The sequence below is a fragment of the Cyrtonyx montezumae genome, unplaced genomic scaffold (assembly GCF_038088225.1).
Source record: "Cyrtonyx montezumae isolate F1298 unplaced genomic scaffold, pur_monq_1.0 scaffold_12, whole genome shotgun sequence".
Taxonomy (NCBI): domain Eukaryota; kingdom Metazoa; phylum Chordata; class Aves; order Galliformes; family Odontophoridae; genus Cyrtonyx; species Cyrtonyx montezumae.
In genome coordinates this window covers 1,678,433-1,694,640 of record NW_027071848.1, presented here as the reverse complement: position 1 = coordinate 1,694,640, position 16,208 = coordinate 1,678,433, and the positions used below count along the sequence as shown (strand labels likewise).

The following is a 16,208-nucleotide window of genomic DNA, read 5'->3' as shown; positions in this document are numbered from 1 at the left end:
CTTTTCCCAATCAGTTAGTGGCTGGTTTTGTGTCCTTGGTTCTTAATCCACTCCTAGCAAAGGAGGATTTAGGGGAAGCCGGAGAGTCTGGACGTAGGGCTTACATGCAAGAAAAAAACAGTCACAAAACTGCTTTCTCTGCCTATCCCTTCCTTCATGTGCCATGCAGCCAGCCACCTGGGTGATGTTGTGCTTGCCATACAAACCTTAACATACCATTACACATCTGGAATAGGTTCAGTTTATTTGCCAGTGGTTTGGGTGTTTGAGTTCTTTATTTTTTGGCTTGGATCCATCCACTCATTGTGTGATGAATACTGGAGATCATGAGGCAATTTCCTAAGGTGCTCCTGAATCTCCCATGAGACACAGCCCTGACTCTCTGCACCAAACTGCAGCAGCTCCAGATTTTCCAGGCTTCCTAATTGTTTTAGGTGGGTCTCAAAACATCACGAAGGGCATGGTATTCAGAAAGTGACAGGCCACAAGCAATGTCTGAAAGCCAAGTAATTTTGGGTCATCTGAAGTTTGGCATCCAGGTGAGTATTTTTAGAAGGCAGTTGTGACACTGAGAAGCTCGTTCTGAATAAGGTCAGCATTCAGATCTGTTGTCATGATCTAACTTAGCTGCCCCAGTTGCTACAGTCACAGTGTCTAAGGAAAAAGTTAGGATAGCAATGACTGAGAAAAAATGCAGCTCCTGCAAACCAAACCTGACCCTGTGCTCTGCAAGCAGAAAGAAACTGATGTGAGCTACACACTGGTGGTAGGCAGTCAGAATGCATCCCTCACTGTCTATGCATTCTGTACAGGGCAAAAAGCTGATATGGGGAAGGTAAGAAAAGGAGGTGTTGGAGGATGTGAGGTGAAACAGCTGTCTGCAACACCAGTAAGAAGTGTGCTGAAAATATTTCGAAGATGTAAAAGTTCCCTTTAGATGGAAGTACAGAAGAACACAAGGTGGCTTAAAGTCTGGCACAGTAACAGATCTCTGAATTCATTTGTTTAATGAATGGTATCCATGGTTGAATCTGTTTCTAGAATGGCTCCTTGGAATTGCTCGTTGCATCCAACCCCATTCAGCATTGTCGAGCGTAGTTTAAATCTTTCCTGAAAAAAAATCTTTGTGTTATCATATATCACCATATCATGCTTGATACATGGTGATAAATACATACCCAGATCATTTTGGTGCAGAGAGATCTGACTCACAACACTTCATGGTCACAAAGTGTGTCTTAAGGCAGCAGAACGCAAGGTAATACCCCTGGGAACGAACCAAGCATGCAAGCCTTATGGGTTGGGTGACTCCTGAAAGGCAATGACACAGAGAAGGATTTAGAGGTCAGGGGAGATTATTGTCTCAACATGAGTTGTCAGTGCAACCTGTTACTAAAAGGCTGCTGTGAACCTTAGTATTTAAATAAATGCAACAAAAACCAACACAAAAATAAGGAATTGGTCTCTCTTCTCCACCCAGTATTGCTGCCTCAGTTGTTTCACGTCCAGTGTTGATGGCTCCATGTGAAATCGCTAAAAAATCTAAATTCAGCAGCTGGAAAATAAACAAGAACTTTAGTCTTGTTCGGCTGTTCAGAAATGGGGTTTGAATTGCTTGTTGCTCTGTGTGGCAAGACTTGCACATGAACAAGGCATCCAATCATGCAGTGCAGAAGGATATTGGTTACCTTGGAAAAGTCAAAAAAAAACATTTGGTTGTGAGATATGGGAGTTAGACAAATTCAACCTTGAAATAAGATGCAGCTCCCTAGCAGTAATTAAACATCTGAATGGCTTACCGGAGGAAGCAGTGGACTCACTGTAATTAGATGTCTTTGGAATGAGATATCTTTCTAAAAGACAGGCTTTAACCCAGTTGGGGGAAAGCCTGTACATATAGCAGTCTGACAAGCAGATCAGAGTAGCCTTTGTGACCCTAAAGCACAGTGTTGCAAATGTTCTACAAAGTACCTTCAGTCTTGCGCTGGGACAGTTCAACAACATATGTGTCGTGTGGTCTGAAAGCCATGGTCGTATGGATGAGGGAAAGTGGGATGGTTCAGTTTTGAGAGGAGGAGGCTGAGGGGAGGCTTTTGCTCTCTGCAGGTCCCGGGTGACAGCGACAGGGCAAGAGGTGATGACCTGAAGTTGTGCCAGGGGAGGTTCAGATTGGATGTTAGGAAACTTTTCTTCTCAGATGGAGTGGTAATGCATTGAAACAGGCTGCCCAGGGTGGTGGTGTCACCATCTCTGAAAAGGGTAGACGTGGCACTGAGGGACATGGTCAGTGGGCATGGTGGGGATGGATGGATGCCTGGAAGGAACTTTTGAAGGCCATCTAGTCCAACTCCCCTGCAATGAATGGGGACATCTATGGCTCTGTCAGGTGCTCCGAGATGCATCCAGCCTGACCTTGGGTGTCTCCAAGAACAGTTCATCCATGACCTCTCTGGATAAGCTGTTCCAGCACCTCACTACCCTTATTATAAAAAACTTCTTCCTTCTAACCAGTCTAAGTCTCCCCTGATCTGCTTTATCTCTTGCTGTTCTCTGCGTCTCAGCCAAAATTGGCCTTTCAATTTTCCAAGCTAGCTAAATGTAGTGCTCTGAACGTACTATTATACAAACAGCTAAACTCCACTTCAGCTCTTGAGGACCTGAATAGGTCCAAGGTGTCCATGACAAACCTCTCTGGTGTAATTCCCCCCAGCACACTTCATGCAGGCCTGAAACACATTAATTGCAAAGCTCATCTGCAAGCAAGGCCTCAGCACTGCCATCGTACAAAACACTGTCCTGTGCATCTGTTCTTCAAACATTTCTCTGCTGTTTCCTGCAGAGACGACAGTTGCTTTCTGTCTTGCAGCTTTGGATCCCCAAACACATTTCTGACATCTGAAATGAAGACGGTAATGAAGAGGTATGGGGCAGCTGGTTTACCATCCTCTCACTACATTGTCTTTATAGTAGAAAACATTATTAATGTGTAAGAGATAATGACAACATCATATCTTCCTTGAAACTGCACTGGGTGCAGCACAGTTGGCTTGTTCTTTTTTTTTCTTTTGTGTGTCCTTTTTTTTCTAGGGTGTAGTTATGGGTAAGCATATTACACTTATGCAGGTCTCTCTCCTGTGAACGGTATCTCAGATTCTGACCTTCCAGAATCCTACTGGACTAATCAGCTGCAGCAAGTCGTTTTTTTTAATGGGCAAATAAAATGTAATTAGTTCTTTTTCATTATCACTAGTCATCAAGTGAGAAGGCAGATGGGTAGATTTTGTGCCCGAGCTGATAAATTTTTGTGGCAATTTTGTGAGGAGTTATAAAGATGTAGAGATATCAGAACAGACAGAGGTAAGGATAATGGATGGGGTTTTGGAAAGCACTTCTGCTAGTCTCCCATTATCATTAATGGCAGGTGCGGAGCACTTGTAGAAAAGGCTTACTGTGTGTGGAGCAGGTGTTCCTCCCACTTTGACCCATACATAGACTGGAAGCTCTGGGAGCACTGAACAGGCTTTTTTTTTCTGGTTTTCTTTGTGAGCGTGTCTTGTCTTAATTTACTGTTTCCTTGACGTAGAAAATATGTTATCCTGACAATCACAGAATCATAGAATGGCCTGGGTGGAAGAGACCTCAAAGATCATCCAGTTCCAGCCCACCTTGCCGTGGGCAGGGTTGACACCCCCTAAATCAGGCCTTAGATCAGGTTGCCCAGGGCCCCATCTAATGCCTGACAACACCAAATCTCATCCCACTTCAGGAGAAACCTGTCCTCTCAGGACAGTTTTGTTCTCCAAACACATTCATTTCTTGCTGAAGTTGTCAGCAGGATGCTAGCTGTAAAGGTGGCTTCTCTGAAATATAGAGCATCGAGCAACTACACTGAAGCCAACCATTCATTTCACGTAAGTCTTTGAACAGCCATCACGTGGTAACAATTTTCACTCACTATCAATCTATCTCGTTTGAACTGATGATTTGGAAAATCCCCAGAAAAAAAAAGAAGAAAAAAAATAAATCCATTTCCCTTATCCGGTTTCAAGATCCACCTCAACTACATGCGAACAACATTTGTGTCTAAATGTGATGATGCCTCACCAAACCTACTCTGATCTTCTTTTTCTTTGTATTTACTATCCTGTCGCTGCTTTGTACTAAGCTGTTTGCAATGGACAGTGGCATCCTAAAATGAACTGAGGAATGCTCCTGTGGTGATGAAAGATAGTATTGTTTGTGTGTTTGATGACTTGGCAGGTGTGTCAATTTATTTTACTAGGCTGCATTTGGCAAGCTTTTTTCATGCATGTCCATTGCTATTATTGTTGTTACTTTTAATTTCTTGTTGTCAAAAATTCAAGATTTGTATCCTGAGAGGTTTAGGTTGTCTGGTTCTCTGTATCTGCACGTAATAATTATGACAAAGGCCAAAAGAGACTGAACAGTCCCAGCAAAATCTTTGCCTTCTTACCTATCTAGCTGGCATCTCTATTGGGTTGGATGTGTAGATCTCTCTGTAGCCAATGTTGATGCCACGGCTTTCTCCACTACTGAGTCCTCCTGAAAGGACTGTTAGGTTTAGTTTGATCTAGTTGACCTGCTGTTTGTACAGAGAATAGGAAGAGTGTATGAACATCATTGATCCACGAACAGAAATAAAAAAGCCAGGACAAACTTGAAGGATTGTGGATTCATCTCAATGGCCAAGAGGAGAAATGGTGTATCTCAGAATCAACCTCAAATGTGTTTTCTTTAAATCCTGATCTCATTCGTGTGTGTTTTCTCATATACATACATGCTAATTGGTGTTTATAGAAACAGAATCATTCAGGTTGGAAAACACCACTAAGATCATCTTGTTCAACTGTCAACCCATTTGATGCTCTTTTTGGAGTTTTAAGAGAAAATGTGTTACTCTATGCAAACGTAAAGTTCATGTTTCTCTATGTGTGCATTATAAAGAGTTCTTGCACCCTGAAGTCTGCAATGCTCCATGTTCCATTTGCTCTAAAATCTTCCTTGTCCTTCTGCAGATGGCCTGGTGGATTGCATGGACCCAGACTGCTGCTTGCAACCACTGTGCCATGTCAATGCACTGTGCCTGGGCTCCCCGGATCCCCTAGATATCATTCAGGAGACACAAGCACCCATCTCCCAGCAGAGCTTGCATTCATTCTACGATCGGATCAAGTTCCTGATTGGCAAAGACAGCACTCACATCATCCCAGGAGACAATCCCTTCGAAGGAGGGTGAGTGAATTTTCATTTTTCTTCAGTAGAAGTGCGATCCACTTGGCCATGGTAAGATGTGGAATGGCAGATTGCTTGAGAAGAAGTAGTAGCAGGATTCAGAGAGGAGAAAAGGTCACAGAGAAGTAGGTGTGTGAAAAAATTTGAGGCTGATGTAATTCTGGTGGGTGCCTCCTCATCTTCATTAGGACTCAGTGATCCTTATGGGTCTCTTCCAACTCAGAATATTCTGATTCAGGATGTTCTATGACACGTCTTCTTTAATCTCAAGGAATGAAAGCCATTTATTCAGCATTTCCCAGCTGTATTTAGTGAACAGCAATGGCAGACCTTCTTCTGTGTTAAACAGAGGTTTGACAGAGCCAACAGAGAGGGAAACTAACATAGGCTTTAAAATCTATGGCCTCCAGAAGCCTGGAGAAAATCTTACAGTCATGAAGGACTGTTCGAGCATTGTTTACATATCAGATGTCAACAATCAAGTGGAATATACATCGATTTCAATACTGAGGCATCCTTTTTCACTACATTCCTCATCAAGAGATGGGAACTGGTAAATCGTATGTAGCTGCATAAGTGACTGCATTTCAGACATTTGTTTAAGGACATGTCTGTCTGCCAGGGGAAAACAGTCCCTTTAAAACCATGTCCTTCAAGCAGGACATCACAATACATACCCTGGGGCATCAGTTTCTTAGATCGTTCATTGTCTGCTCTGAATGTTGCCTTTCTGAAGTGATGACCCTGAGCCACGAGGTGCTTCTCAACACTTGCATTTGAACTCCACCGAATTCCACCCAGTCATTAACTGCTTACTTACAGCTTTCCCACGCACAGCAGTGAATAGCTTGGCACTGAAACTATACAATCCTCATGTTCCTGTGGGTAGTTATTGCAGTACTTGCATCTCAGCAGGCCTCTCAGGCCCTTTGGGTGTAACCAAATGCACTTACAAGAAGGGACATTGCCAGCATCCGTGGGTACCACCTCCCACATATTGACACCTCCAGTGGTCTACAGGCTGACCTCGGATGTGAACCACTTGAAGGCATGCCAGTGTTGGGGAACTGGCCTAATGTTCTAGTTTCTCTGATTTGTCTTGCTGCCAAGCCCTTCATGAAAGCTAATGGCAGTGATTCAGGTTAAGGCCAAACTAACTCAGTAGCGAGCAGTCGGATGGTTTTCCTTTGCCTGCATTCTCAAGATGGCACATTCTGGGTACCAAACAGCCCAGGCTCTGGACTAAATGCTAGAACAGTGAATTCTGTGTTGTCAGTTGTTGTAATCTGTTGCTCTGAAATCAGGACGAGGAATACAAAATTGTTTGTACTCACAGCTTCACTTTCTGATGTATTTAGGGTTGTAGTTCGTCAGTTGGAAGCCTTTCCACAGCGGACTGTGGTGTCAGGGCCATGCGTAACTGCCTTATTTGACAACTTATTTGATACTAAAGTATTTCAGCAGCACATTTATTGGATTTAACAGGTTTTTCTATGCAGCTAAAGAACGGTGGGAATCTACATGCATGCGTAACAGCAATTTGCAGCTTCTCTTTAAAGGCTGCTAGCATTCAGCAGCACACAGAAGTTACGGGGAAAAATGGGAATTTCTCATTCCATATTGAATTTGCTTCTGGGAGTGCCAGCAAAGAACCAGAAACATTGTCATTTAGGGCCACATACATTCCTAAAAGATGTCCCTGTGTTTCATACAATGCATAGTGATGCCTGTGTAGGAAGGAATTACATTCCCTCTGTAAACATCCCTCTGAGTGTTCAGGATTCAGAAGGAGCATCTGCTAGCAGAAATGTTTATCTAGCATATAGATTTCTAGAGCGAGGGAATGCAGAGATTCAAATCAATAGGAAGGGATTTAATGATTGCTTTTCATTAACTACAGTGGAACTAATAAATGGAGACCCTTGTTCTGTTTAACACGAAGAATTATACGGAGATAGTGATGATTGTTAAGGCTGCCGTTCTTAAAATATCAATTAGGGTATCAGGGTGTATATCCCTAAATATGTTCTACAAGCTTACCACCTTAGTCTGTAGTTGTATTGCATCTTTCAAGTTAAAAATCTGACTCATGGCAAGAATGGTTGCAAATAATAGTAGAAGACTGCAATAAGAGGGATATTATCCCATGAGACAGCACTGCAGCATGCAGGCTGGGTTTATTGGCCTGTTGAGCTGCTAAAAATGACATTGCATTTTTGGGATACTATTCCATTTCTGCTGCTGTGGTTCAAGAAGTCTTTTCCTTCTTGGTGTGGATCAGGACCATGCACTGCCCAGAGAAGATGTGGGTGCCCCATCCCTGGAGGTGCTCAAGGTCAGGGCCCTGGGCAGCCTGAGCTGGTGGAGGGCAACCAATGCGCAGCAGGGGTTGGAGCTCACTGATCATTAAAGTCCCTTCCAACTTAAGACATTCTGTGGTTCTGTGGGTCTTTGATTCCATGCTTGCTGGGCTTGGGATGTCCAACCTCTGTCTAAGTGCCTGCATCTTCATGAGGTATGACTGGAGTTTGATCCATTCCACTTGCTGTGAGCAGTCCCATAAGCACAGGGGACATGAGGGGACCTCCTGTCTGCCACGTGGCTGATGACATGCAGAGACACCAGCCCCATCTTTTAGATCAGAGATTTCACAAACCACACTCGTTAGGAAGGAGGTGTTACCACGACATGCCATTTGCATTCCTGTATGGCCTGTGCAGGAAAGGCAGCAGAGTGAAGACGACTGAATACGTATGCTTCAGAGATCCAGCTTAGGTATCCTTTAGAGAGAACAGCAGTACAGATCACCTAATGGATACAAATAAGTGAATGCCTCATGACAGCTAGTCTTTGAGTGAATTTATTATTGAATTACACTCCAGCTTTTTAAGAACAAGCTGAGCTGACAAGCTCTCTCACCACTGCAGAGGAAAAAGAAAGACAATGATAAATTACCCAGATGGATAAAGGTAAAGACCTTATCTCCTCCAAAATACCAGCAATTATATATTATTCATGTTTGGGAAGAAAAAATAATCATTGCCCATATTGAAATGAGTGCTTATGATGATAAAGCAAGGAGCTAAATTAAATTCTGAATGCACAGAATGTCTTTCCACATCATTTTGATGAACAGATAACAAGTGCTCTTCTGCTACTTGATCGTTTGTGTATCGATTTTGAAACCACTTACTCTTGCTGTTTGCTTTTTGTTTTTAAGCCACCCTTAGTTGTCCGTCACCATAAGGAGCAGCACAAGATGCGGTGGTGTCAAGTTGTTGACTTTCAAGTAGGACACCTGATATCTTTGTTCTCCCTTGAGGGATGGTGTCAGAAAATTGCAAGAACAGGCTGAAGTCCTGAGCACATAGTTCTTTATGCAAAGTATCTGCAGAGGTTTAAATTATCTCAGAAAACCATGAGCAGGAACGGTGTGTTTTTGTAAGGTATATTTGCAAAGAAATCAGGTGATATTTTTAAGAAAATGAGGTTTGTACCCCTTATTTTTGGCACAATTTGTGCAGATCTGCTTGCTGCCAGAAGTATTAACCCATCCAATTAAACGGGCAGCTAGAAGCAGCCTGCTGAATTACAAAGAGAGCAGGATCTGATATCAGCTGCAAGAGCATCCTCTTATTCCCCTTAGATCAATAGTTTAAGTAGAAAACGTAGTGTTTTCATGGCTCAAGTTTTCAGGCAGTATGGAATTTGTACATTCCCTCCACCTCCTCGTGCCTCCACATGGATAATGCATCATACTGATCCAGCTGGAAAGGAGCTAAAGGCAAGGAGTGGTACCTACATTCCTGAACCTGGCTGTGAGAATGGGGTCACATTTTTCTGTATTTTAAACCAAGCTAACACAACACCTCTTCAAATCATCTCAGCTTTACTGTCTTCCAAGGGCATCCTTCTATTTTTGTTTCTTTCTGCTTAAATGAGCTCCTTAAAATTGACAGATGACACCTTTTTGAAATACAGGACACCTAGCAGTTTTTCTTTTAGTAATTATTGCTCTCACACACAGGAAAGCATACTTTAAAAACTTTTTTTTTTGTTTCAGTATACAGGATATATTTATATGTATGTGTGTGTCTTTTCAACGTTTGCCTTTTTCTTTTTGTTTTAAATTATATACCGTGGCATCGTTTCAGCTCACAGTAATTTTGAGTTGAACCTGGAATTATTTCCATGTGACAAATAAATGTATAACATGCAGCTACCTACTTTTATTTTGGGGCGTTTGCACCCCCAGGATTCTATGAAAGAACAGTTCCTGCCATTTTTTATGTTCCTTCTCTTAACACAGCACCATCATAATGTCATCATATTCCCCTTTCATAGCTGGCAGTGAGAGGAAGTTCTGTACATGCTCATTAGAGAAACTGAAATTCAGTTTTTAACAAATATTTAAAATTACTGAGTATTTATTACCAAGTGCACTTATACTATATTTTCTAGGAACTTGTGCAAGAAAAAAAAAGTCATACTTGAGTTATTTTGAATTCATCTTTTCTGTGTTAGTGTACATTAAACTGTTGATTTCTACTCTCAGTGGGGAAAAAAAAAAGTTCAAAACTGGAGGAATATTTAAAAAAATGTTGGTGTTATATGAAGGATAAAATAGCATGACACATGTATGACCAACGAAACAGATGGGAAATGGAAAATACGAAGAGAAGAAGCAGAAATAAGGGCAGATCCATCTGCCACACTAAATTTGAGAGTCCTGGCCTTTGACATGCAGATGGAGACTCATGGCTCCTATGTCCATCGCCTTGGGAGACCCACCTGGATGATCTGTGCCTGAAGCCCTCGTAATGTCAGTGGTCCTGGGAGCTTCAGAATTCCCAAACAGAAAAGCAAAACTTTCCTAACGAGTTAAGTACCTCACAGATTATGAAGTTGCTGATGTGCACATTTGGCTTTTGGGGTCTAAACTGCGCTGCAGATGCTGATGTATTCTTTTGGATCTGGCACGTAGAGATTTGATTAATATTTATTCAGTATTCAAGATACGTTCCCTTGAAACGAGCAGCCCACGTGCCCATTGTTTGATATTGCTCCTTAATAGAAATGCTTGGTGTGATAGCCCTGAGCTGACTCAGTAGCTCCGTTCAATTTAATAACATCACTAGAAGCAGCGTATCCTGTTCGATGCAGTGATTTGATTATTTCATTATATCTCCTCCAAAGAAAATATCAACTCATGGTTGTAATGATTCTCACGTGGCATTTGGACCTATTTCTCCTTCAAAAAGTTGGAGCTTTATGCCCCAGGCTGCCACAAGTTTGATAATCCATGCACAAACAGGACCGCTGGGGCACCCTCAGCCTTCTCAGCACAAAATCTGTTTTCCTGCCTCAAACTACATGGGACAAGCTGATCCCGTTGGCTTTGCAGTGCTGGGCTGATGCTCTGCCATGCCAGATCAGCACTGGGCAGCAGCCTCGAGCTGTTGGATGCAAACAGCTGAGTCCCACTGTGGTTGCCGACCGTTTCCATCCATCAGGAAAAGTGTGTCCTTTGAGCGTGACATTTGCTTGCTAAATGTGTTAAAACCTCACATATAAAGGATCAGTTTTAAAGCCCCAATCATAAAATCTTTTCTATTTTATTGAATCATTTTTTTTTTCTTTCCTAATTCCTTTGGATCACCACAAAGCCATCGGAAGGGCTATGTGCAGTTAAAGAGCTTTCCCTATGATCATCAAATGAGAGCTCATTTTATAATTAACCAGGCAATAATGTATTTCTTCTGTCCTATTCAGTTTTACTTTCATGGTGCCTTCAATTCAACGGGAAGTATGGCTTTTATTTTGGGTCTTCTGCAGAGCTGAATATGTCGCCATAGCTTATAAAATAAATACCAGCCATAAAATACTATAACACAGAACTAGTAACATCTCCTGACATTTTTTTTTCTTTTTTAGATGACACAAATACATTATTCATCTCTGAAAGTTATTGCTCCATAAAGTCTTTACCTCTCATAGAAATAATGATTATAGGATCACTTCTGAAAAAAAAAAATTATGAAATGAGCATAATTCAGCATTAGGTACAAAAATTATTCAGCATCTCCTGAGCTATTGAACCTGACATGGATTTTACAGATCTAACAGAATGAGGGCATGGTTCTTTTTCCTTGAAGGAAACAAAAACTCGTCGGTCATACTGAAGTGAAGGAAAGAACCATCAACTTTTAAAGCACTTCTTAGACAACCATCCTGTGAGTAAAGGGATTTTGCACTGAAGCTTCATAGTAAAGCACAGCCCAACTTTACAGGCATTGTCTCTCCTATAAAACACTGTTCTAAAATACTTTCACTTCCACATTACAGTTGGAGCCTGCTTAATGATTTTGCAGACCAGCATCAGTGTCTTTTCATTTCCTCCTTGCTGAACATCTCTCTTGCATTAATAACCTCCCTCCTTTCCATTATGCCTCAGCTGAAAAATCTTAGGATGCAGAACCCGTGGGTCACCGAGGCACGGAGATGCAAGATGGTTTGGATGGCAGAGGTGGCAGTTCTGTCCAACAGTGACCACATTGCTTGGCTGATGGGAGAGGCAGACTCTGCCTTTGCCTTCTTCCTTCTGTCCCTTGAGTAATGAGGCAGACACTCCATAGATTTTTGAGAGCCAGTTATTCACAGTGGGAGATGCACACAGTGAGGAGCTGGAAAAACTGGACTGCAGTCACAGAACAGAGCCCAGTCAGGGATACATCAAAAAATCAGACGAAGAAGACCCACTGTTTTGATACTGTTGGGTTAAACTTTATCAAAGGAGACAAAGATAATAAAACCTGCTTCTGGAGGTGGTATTGTAAACCTTGATTCATGAGTGCTTTCCTCCTATACTTTGAATGCCATCTTCATTAGCCAGAGTCATATAAACCTTACGTTCCTTTTCCCCCTGCCCTTCTTCAGACTATTTAAGTGGTACGCTCTCGGAGCAATTCATTCAGCTGGCTGTACTGTTTGTTTTGTTGAATATCCAAGAGACTGCTGAGGGTTTCTTGAAAAAGGTTAACAATTAAAGTCCTTACCCACAAAAGGAGCAACTCCTGGCCTTCAGTAATGGGACCTTATCAAGAGCTTCATTGAGCAGGTTAAGCAAACAGAGCAGATCCTCTGTCTTGCTGCAAACAAGATAGCATTGACTTTCTTTTACTGAACCCGGTTGGAGCTCTCCTAAACTTTGCTCTTTGTCATCCAGTATTTTTCTCCTGGGTGTCCTGGATTTCTGAGATGGTTGAGTGACAGGATCTGTTGCAAGCCACGACTGCCAGAGCCACTTTAGCAGATCTGTGGTTGGGACTTGCTTGAATACTAACACATTCAGTCCTGTGTCAGACTGACAGGGGCATTCTGGTGCTCCACTTATTAACACATTCTCTGCTGAGTCCAATTCACGATTTCTATCCTCGCTGCCCAACGTGTGCCAAAGCCTCTTAGAAACTCTCTTGTGTTATCCGTGGGGATGATGGAGTCTTCCTGGATGGCTGCTCTTTAATTTTATTTTATTTTTCTCTTCTTTAACAAAAAACCTTTTGCCAGGATCTTTTCCATTCTTTTTTCTAACCTTAGCTCTTTAGCTTGGATGATGTCTAGATCAGCAGAGGAGTTTCCAATTTAATCTTTTCCTACTGAAGAACCTAGAAAGGAATTAACTTAGTTCAAGACAAGACTATCAGGAGATGTTTTGGCCCAAATAAGAAGCAAGTGGGCAGAGCTTTCTCTCCAGACAGAGATTTTTTTGCAGACAGTTTTTGAAGGGGATACTGCCACAAGCAATAAACTTGAAGATCTCTGTGTTCTGCAGTTTTTTTCTTCTTTTGTCCTTCATCTGTCAGCTCAGGAATTCTCTGTGTGTCCACGTGTTTGATCATGATGCCCTTAGCTTTTACTTGGCATCCTACCAATTTTTCTGTCTATCCAGTACCAGACAGCCCTGAGGTTGTTTGACTTGAGACAGGTGCATTCAACCCAACATGGCCAAGATGTATTTTGCTGCATCCTGTGCTATTATCAAACAAAAAAGTAGCAGTAGCTAAAGCCACCAGATTGTGTTTGTGACAAACAACTACAACCATCGATATTTATCAGGAATGTTTCCCAGAATATTACAGATGAAGAATCCTTATGCAAGCAAATAGCAGATAGCTACAATTATCCTTTTCATGTCCCTGGAAGGAGATGTACCTCAGTTCTAATTTTCCAGGTGGAGTAACTAGAATATGTCCACATCCATGATCTGATGTGTCCTGCGTTGCACAGAAGTGCTGTAAGAGAAAAAGAAATAGAGCTAAGATTGACTAATTTCAATAGTAAGGCACTTAGCAACAAGAGTGGTGAGGCCCTGGCACTGCTGCCCAGAGAGCTATGGGTGCCCCATCCCTAGAGGTACCCAAGGCCAGGGTGGATGGGCCCTGGGCAGCCTGAGCTGGTGGGGGGCAACCAGCCCATGGCAGGGGTTGGAACTGAGTGGGGTTTAAGGTCCATTCCAACTCAAACCATTCTATGATTTTTTGATTCTAAGAAATAACTTCCTAGATTCTCACTCCACGTGCTTTAGTAAAGGTTCATCCTGAGCAGAAGGACAACTTTCCAGCATACCTATCCCAGAAAAATGTGAAGTGGTAGATAAGATCAAGGAGATGAAAAGATTTATGGCAGCAAATTAAAATACTTCTTACCAATAACTTGGGTGAAGCTGGCTAAGAGTAATGGTAACTATCCCCATACATCTGAAAGCTTTGAAGGAGAAGGCACAACGTGTTCTGGAGGAAATATTTTGAGGCGCTGTGGAAATTTATTGGGGTGAACTTTCCCCTTGGCACCTATTCTCAGTCAAGGAAAGAATATACATTTCTTCCACCAGAAAAAAAGAAAAGATTTAAGATGTGTAGAATTTTCTTTCCACAATGAAAGAATGTTCAGCAAAAGCAGTATTTTGTCTGTTTCTCAGTGCCAAGCACAGTGTCAGCAGAAAACATCTATGAGTAAGAACTGTTGGAATGGCCATTGTCTAAGTTATGAGACGTTGGGTCAGAGTCAGTATTAAAGACAAATCTTTAATAAGAAATCTGAGATGGCTTTTGGGGAATTATCTTTTCTGGCTTCTGTTCTAAAACTCTTCAGGTCTGCTTGCATTTTGTAGAAAAGTAAAGCAACCTATCGAACTTTCTTTATGTCTGAGCAATGGGAAAGTAAAGGTATCAGTGCATCCTGTCTACTTTGCTACTGTGTCCCAGCTCTTACCAGGAAGGCTTAACTTTCTTCCCTAAGGCATAAAGAAAGACTTGAATCCCAGACTTCAGAAAGCAGTGGTATAAAATTGTATAATATGTTGCCCAAAATTGCAATTTGACAGTGACCTGGCTTTTTGAGACATTTTTATGGACAAATTAAAATAAATAGGGAAAGTCTAATTAAAAAGAAAAGTAGAAAAGAAGCAGAAACTGTTCACTGTAGAACAAGAATCCATACAGCATCATGTAAAAGCATTGAAGGAAACAAACAAATGAAAATAAGACAAATGAAAAAGAGAGGCAGTAAGTAGAAACATATTAATTCAGTGGGAAGACAAGGCTCCATCTCCGAGAAATTTAATTTTGTTCAACTGCAGAAAGCACTCTGAACTGGCAGGCCTGGACTGATGGAATAAATCTCTTCTATTAACATGAGAGATAATTTTATGTAAATATATTGGGAGACCTAGCAGAGCTGAGCGTCTTAGTGGTACCACTTAACTTGTTTGTAGCATAATTGCATTTAGACCAAGGTCTTCTGAAGGAAATGGCTGACTAAATTAGCATTAACCAGGTTCCTGGGGGGCTTGGCGTGTTGTGGGTAGTCGATCTTGCCTCCAGAAAGGACACGTTGACACTGGAGAAGCCAGCTGCTTCCCACGCATTGTGTTCACTGCTTTTCCCAAGCGGGGCAAATTTTATCACCTAGGGAAGGAGGGGATTTGAGAATCTAATCACGCTTTGGTTTTCTTCCAGTTCCCATCCCTCCTGCCTTTAACTGAATTCAGATTTGTGCGTATTGCTCCAGCTTCTTTTTATCACTGTGGTTTGGGAAGGACATCCCCTTTGTGGGAACATCTTCCCTTATAGCACGTAAGTAAAGCTGTTGTTGTAGTCCTCTAGAGGACTGGTGGTGGATGCAGCTGCTTCTCTGAGAAGAGATGTTAGCCTCGTCCAACTTAGCGAGCACACAGATGTGCTGTGAAGCATTGCCTGGGATGGGAATCCTGCCTCTTGCTGGAAGGTGGGAGTGCAAATGCATTTGTTAGAGCTGCAGAGTTCTGTGCTTGTCCACACTGTGCTGATTGCAGTTACTGAAGAAATAGTTGTCTGTGATATGTAATAGACCAGATGCTTGCTGATATAAAGCACATCCCCCCATTAACAGAAGCTGAGGATGTAGGCTTATGTGTTTGCAATATTACTTAGATGTTTGAAACTGCTTGGACGTGTTTTATGTAGGACAGCAGGAGAGACACCTGCAGCATTTTGCATTTTTTCCTTTCCTTGCTTTTAACTCTTGGGTATAAGAAACAACAAACTTAAGTGTTCTTCCTGGCTTTGCAAAAATGCTTCTCAACTACTTTAAAACATGAAGAGTGCCAGTGTGGACTTGAAGTAGTCAGGAAGTCAGAACACTGAAACTCAAACAAGAGGAAGGTTTTGTTTTTCAAGCAGATCTGTAGTGATTTTTTATCTTCCATAAAATATCACAGATTCACAGAATCATTTCAATTGGAAAATACCCTTAAGTTCATTGAGTCCAGTCATCACCCCCCAGCACTACAATTCCACCACTAAACCAAATCCATAAGCACTACATCCACACATCTCTTTAAGTCCCTCCAGGGATGATGACACTGCCACCTCCCTGGGTAAGAAGCTGAGAGGAGATAGTTCCAAACCCTTCCTCAG

General features: G+C 42.0%; 1 protein-coding gene across 1 annotated transcript in view; it reads left to right on the top strand.

Moving 5' to 3' along the window:
* The window catches only part of TENM4 (teneurin transmembrane protein 4), a 334,278-nt gene that overhangs the window by 237,415 nt on the left and 80,655 nt on the right, over window positions 1-16,208 (top strand). The window contains exon 14 of the mRNA XM_065729933.1: window positions 5,037-5,253. Coding sequence (XP_065586005.1) covers window positions 5,037-5,253 — 217 coding nt within the window. The remainder of the gene's footprint in view (window positions 1-5,036; window positions 5,254-16,208) is intronic.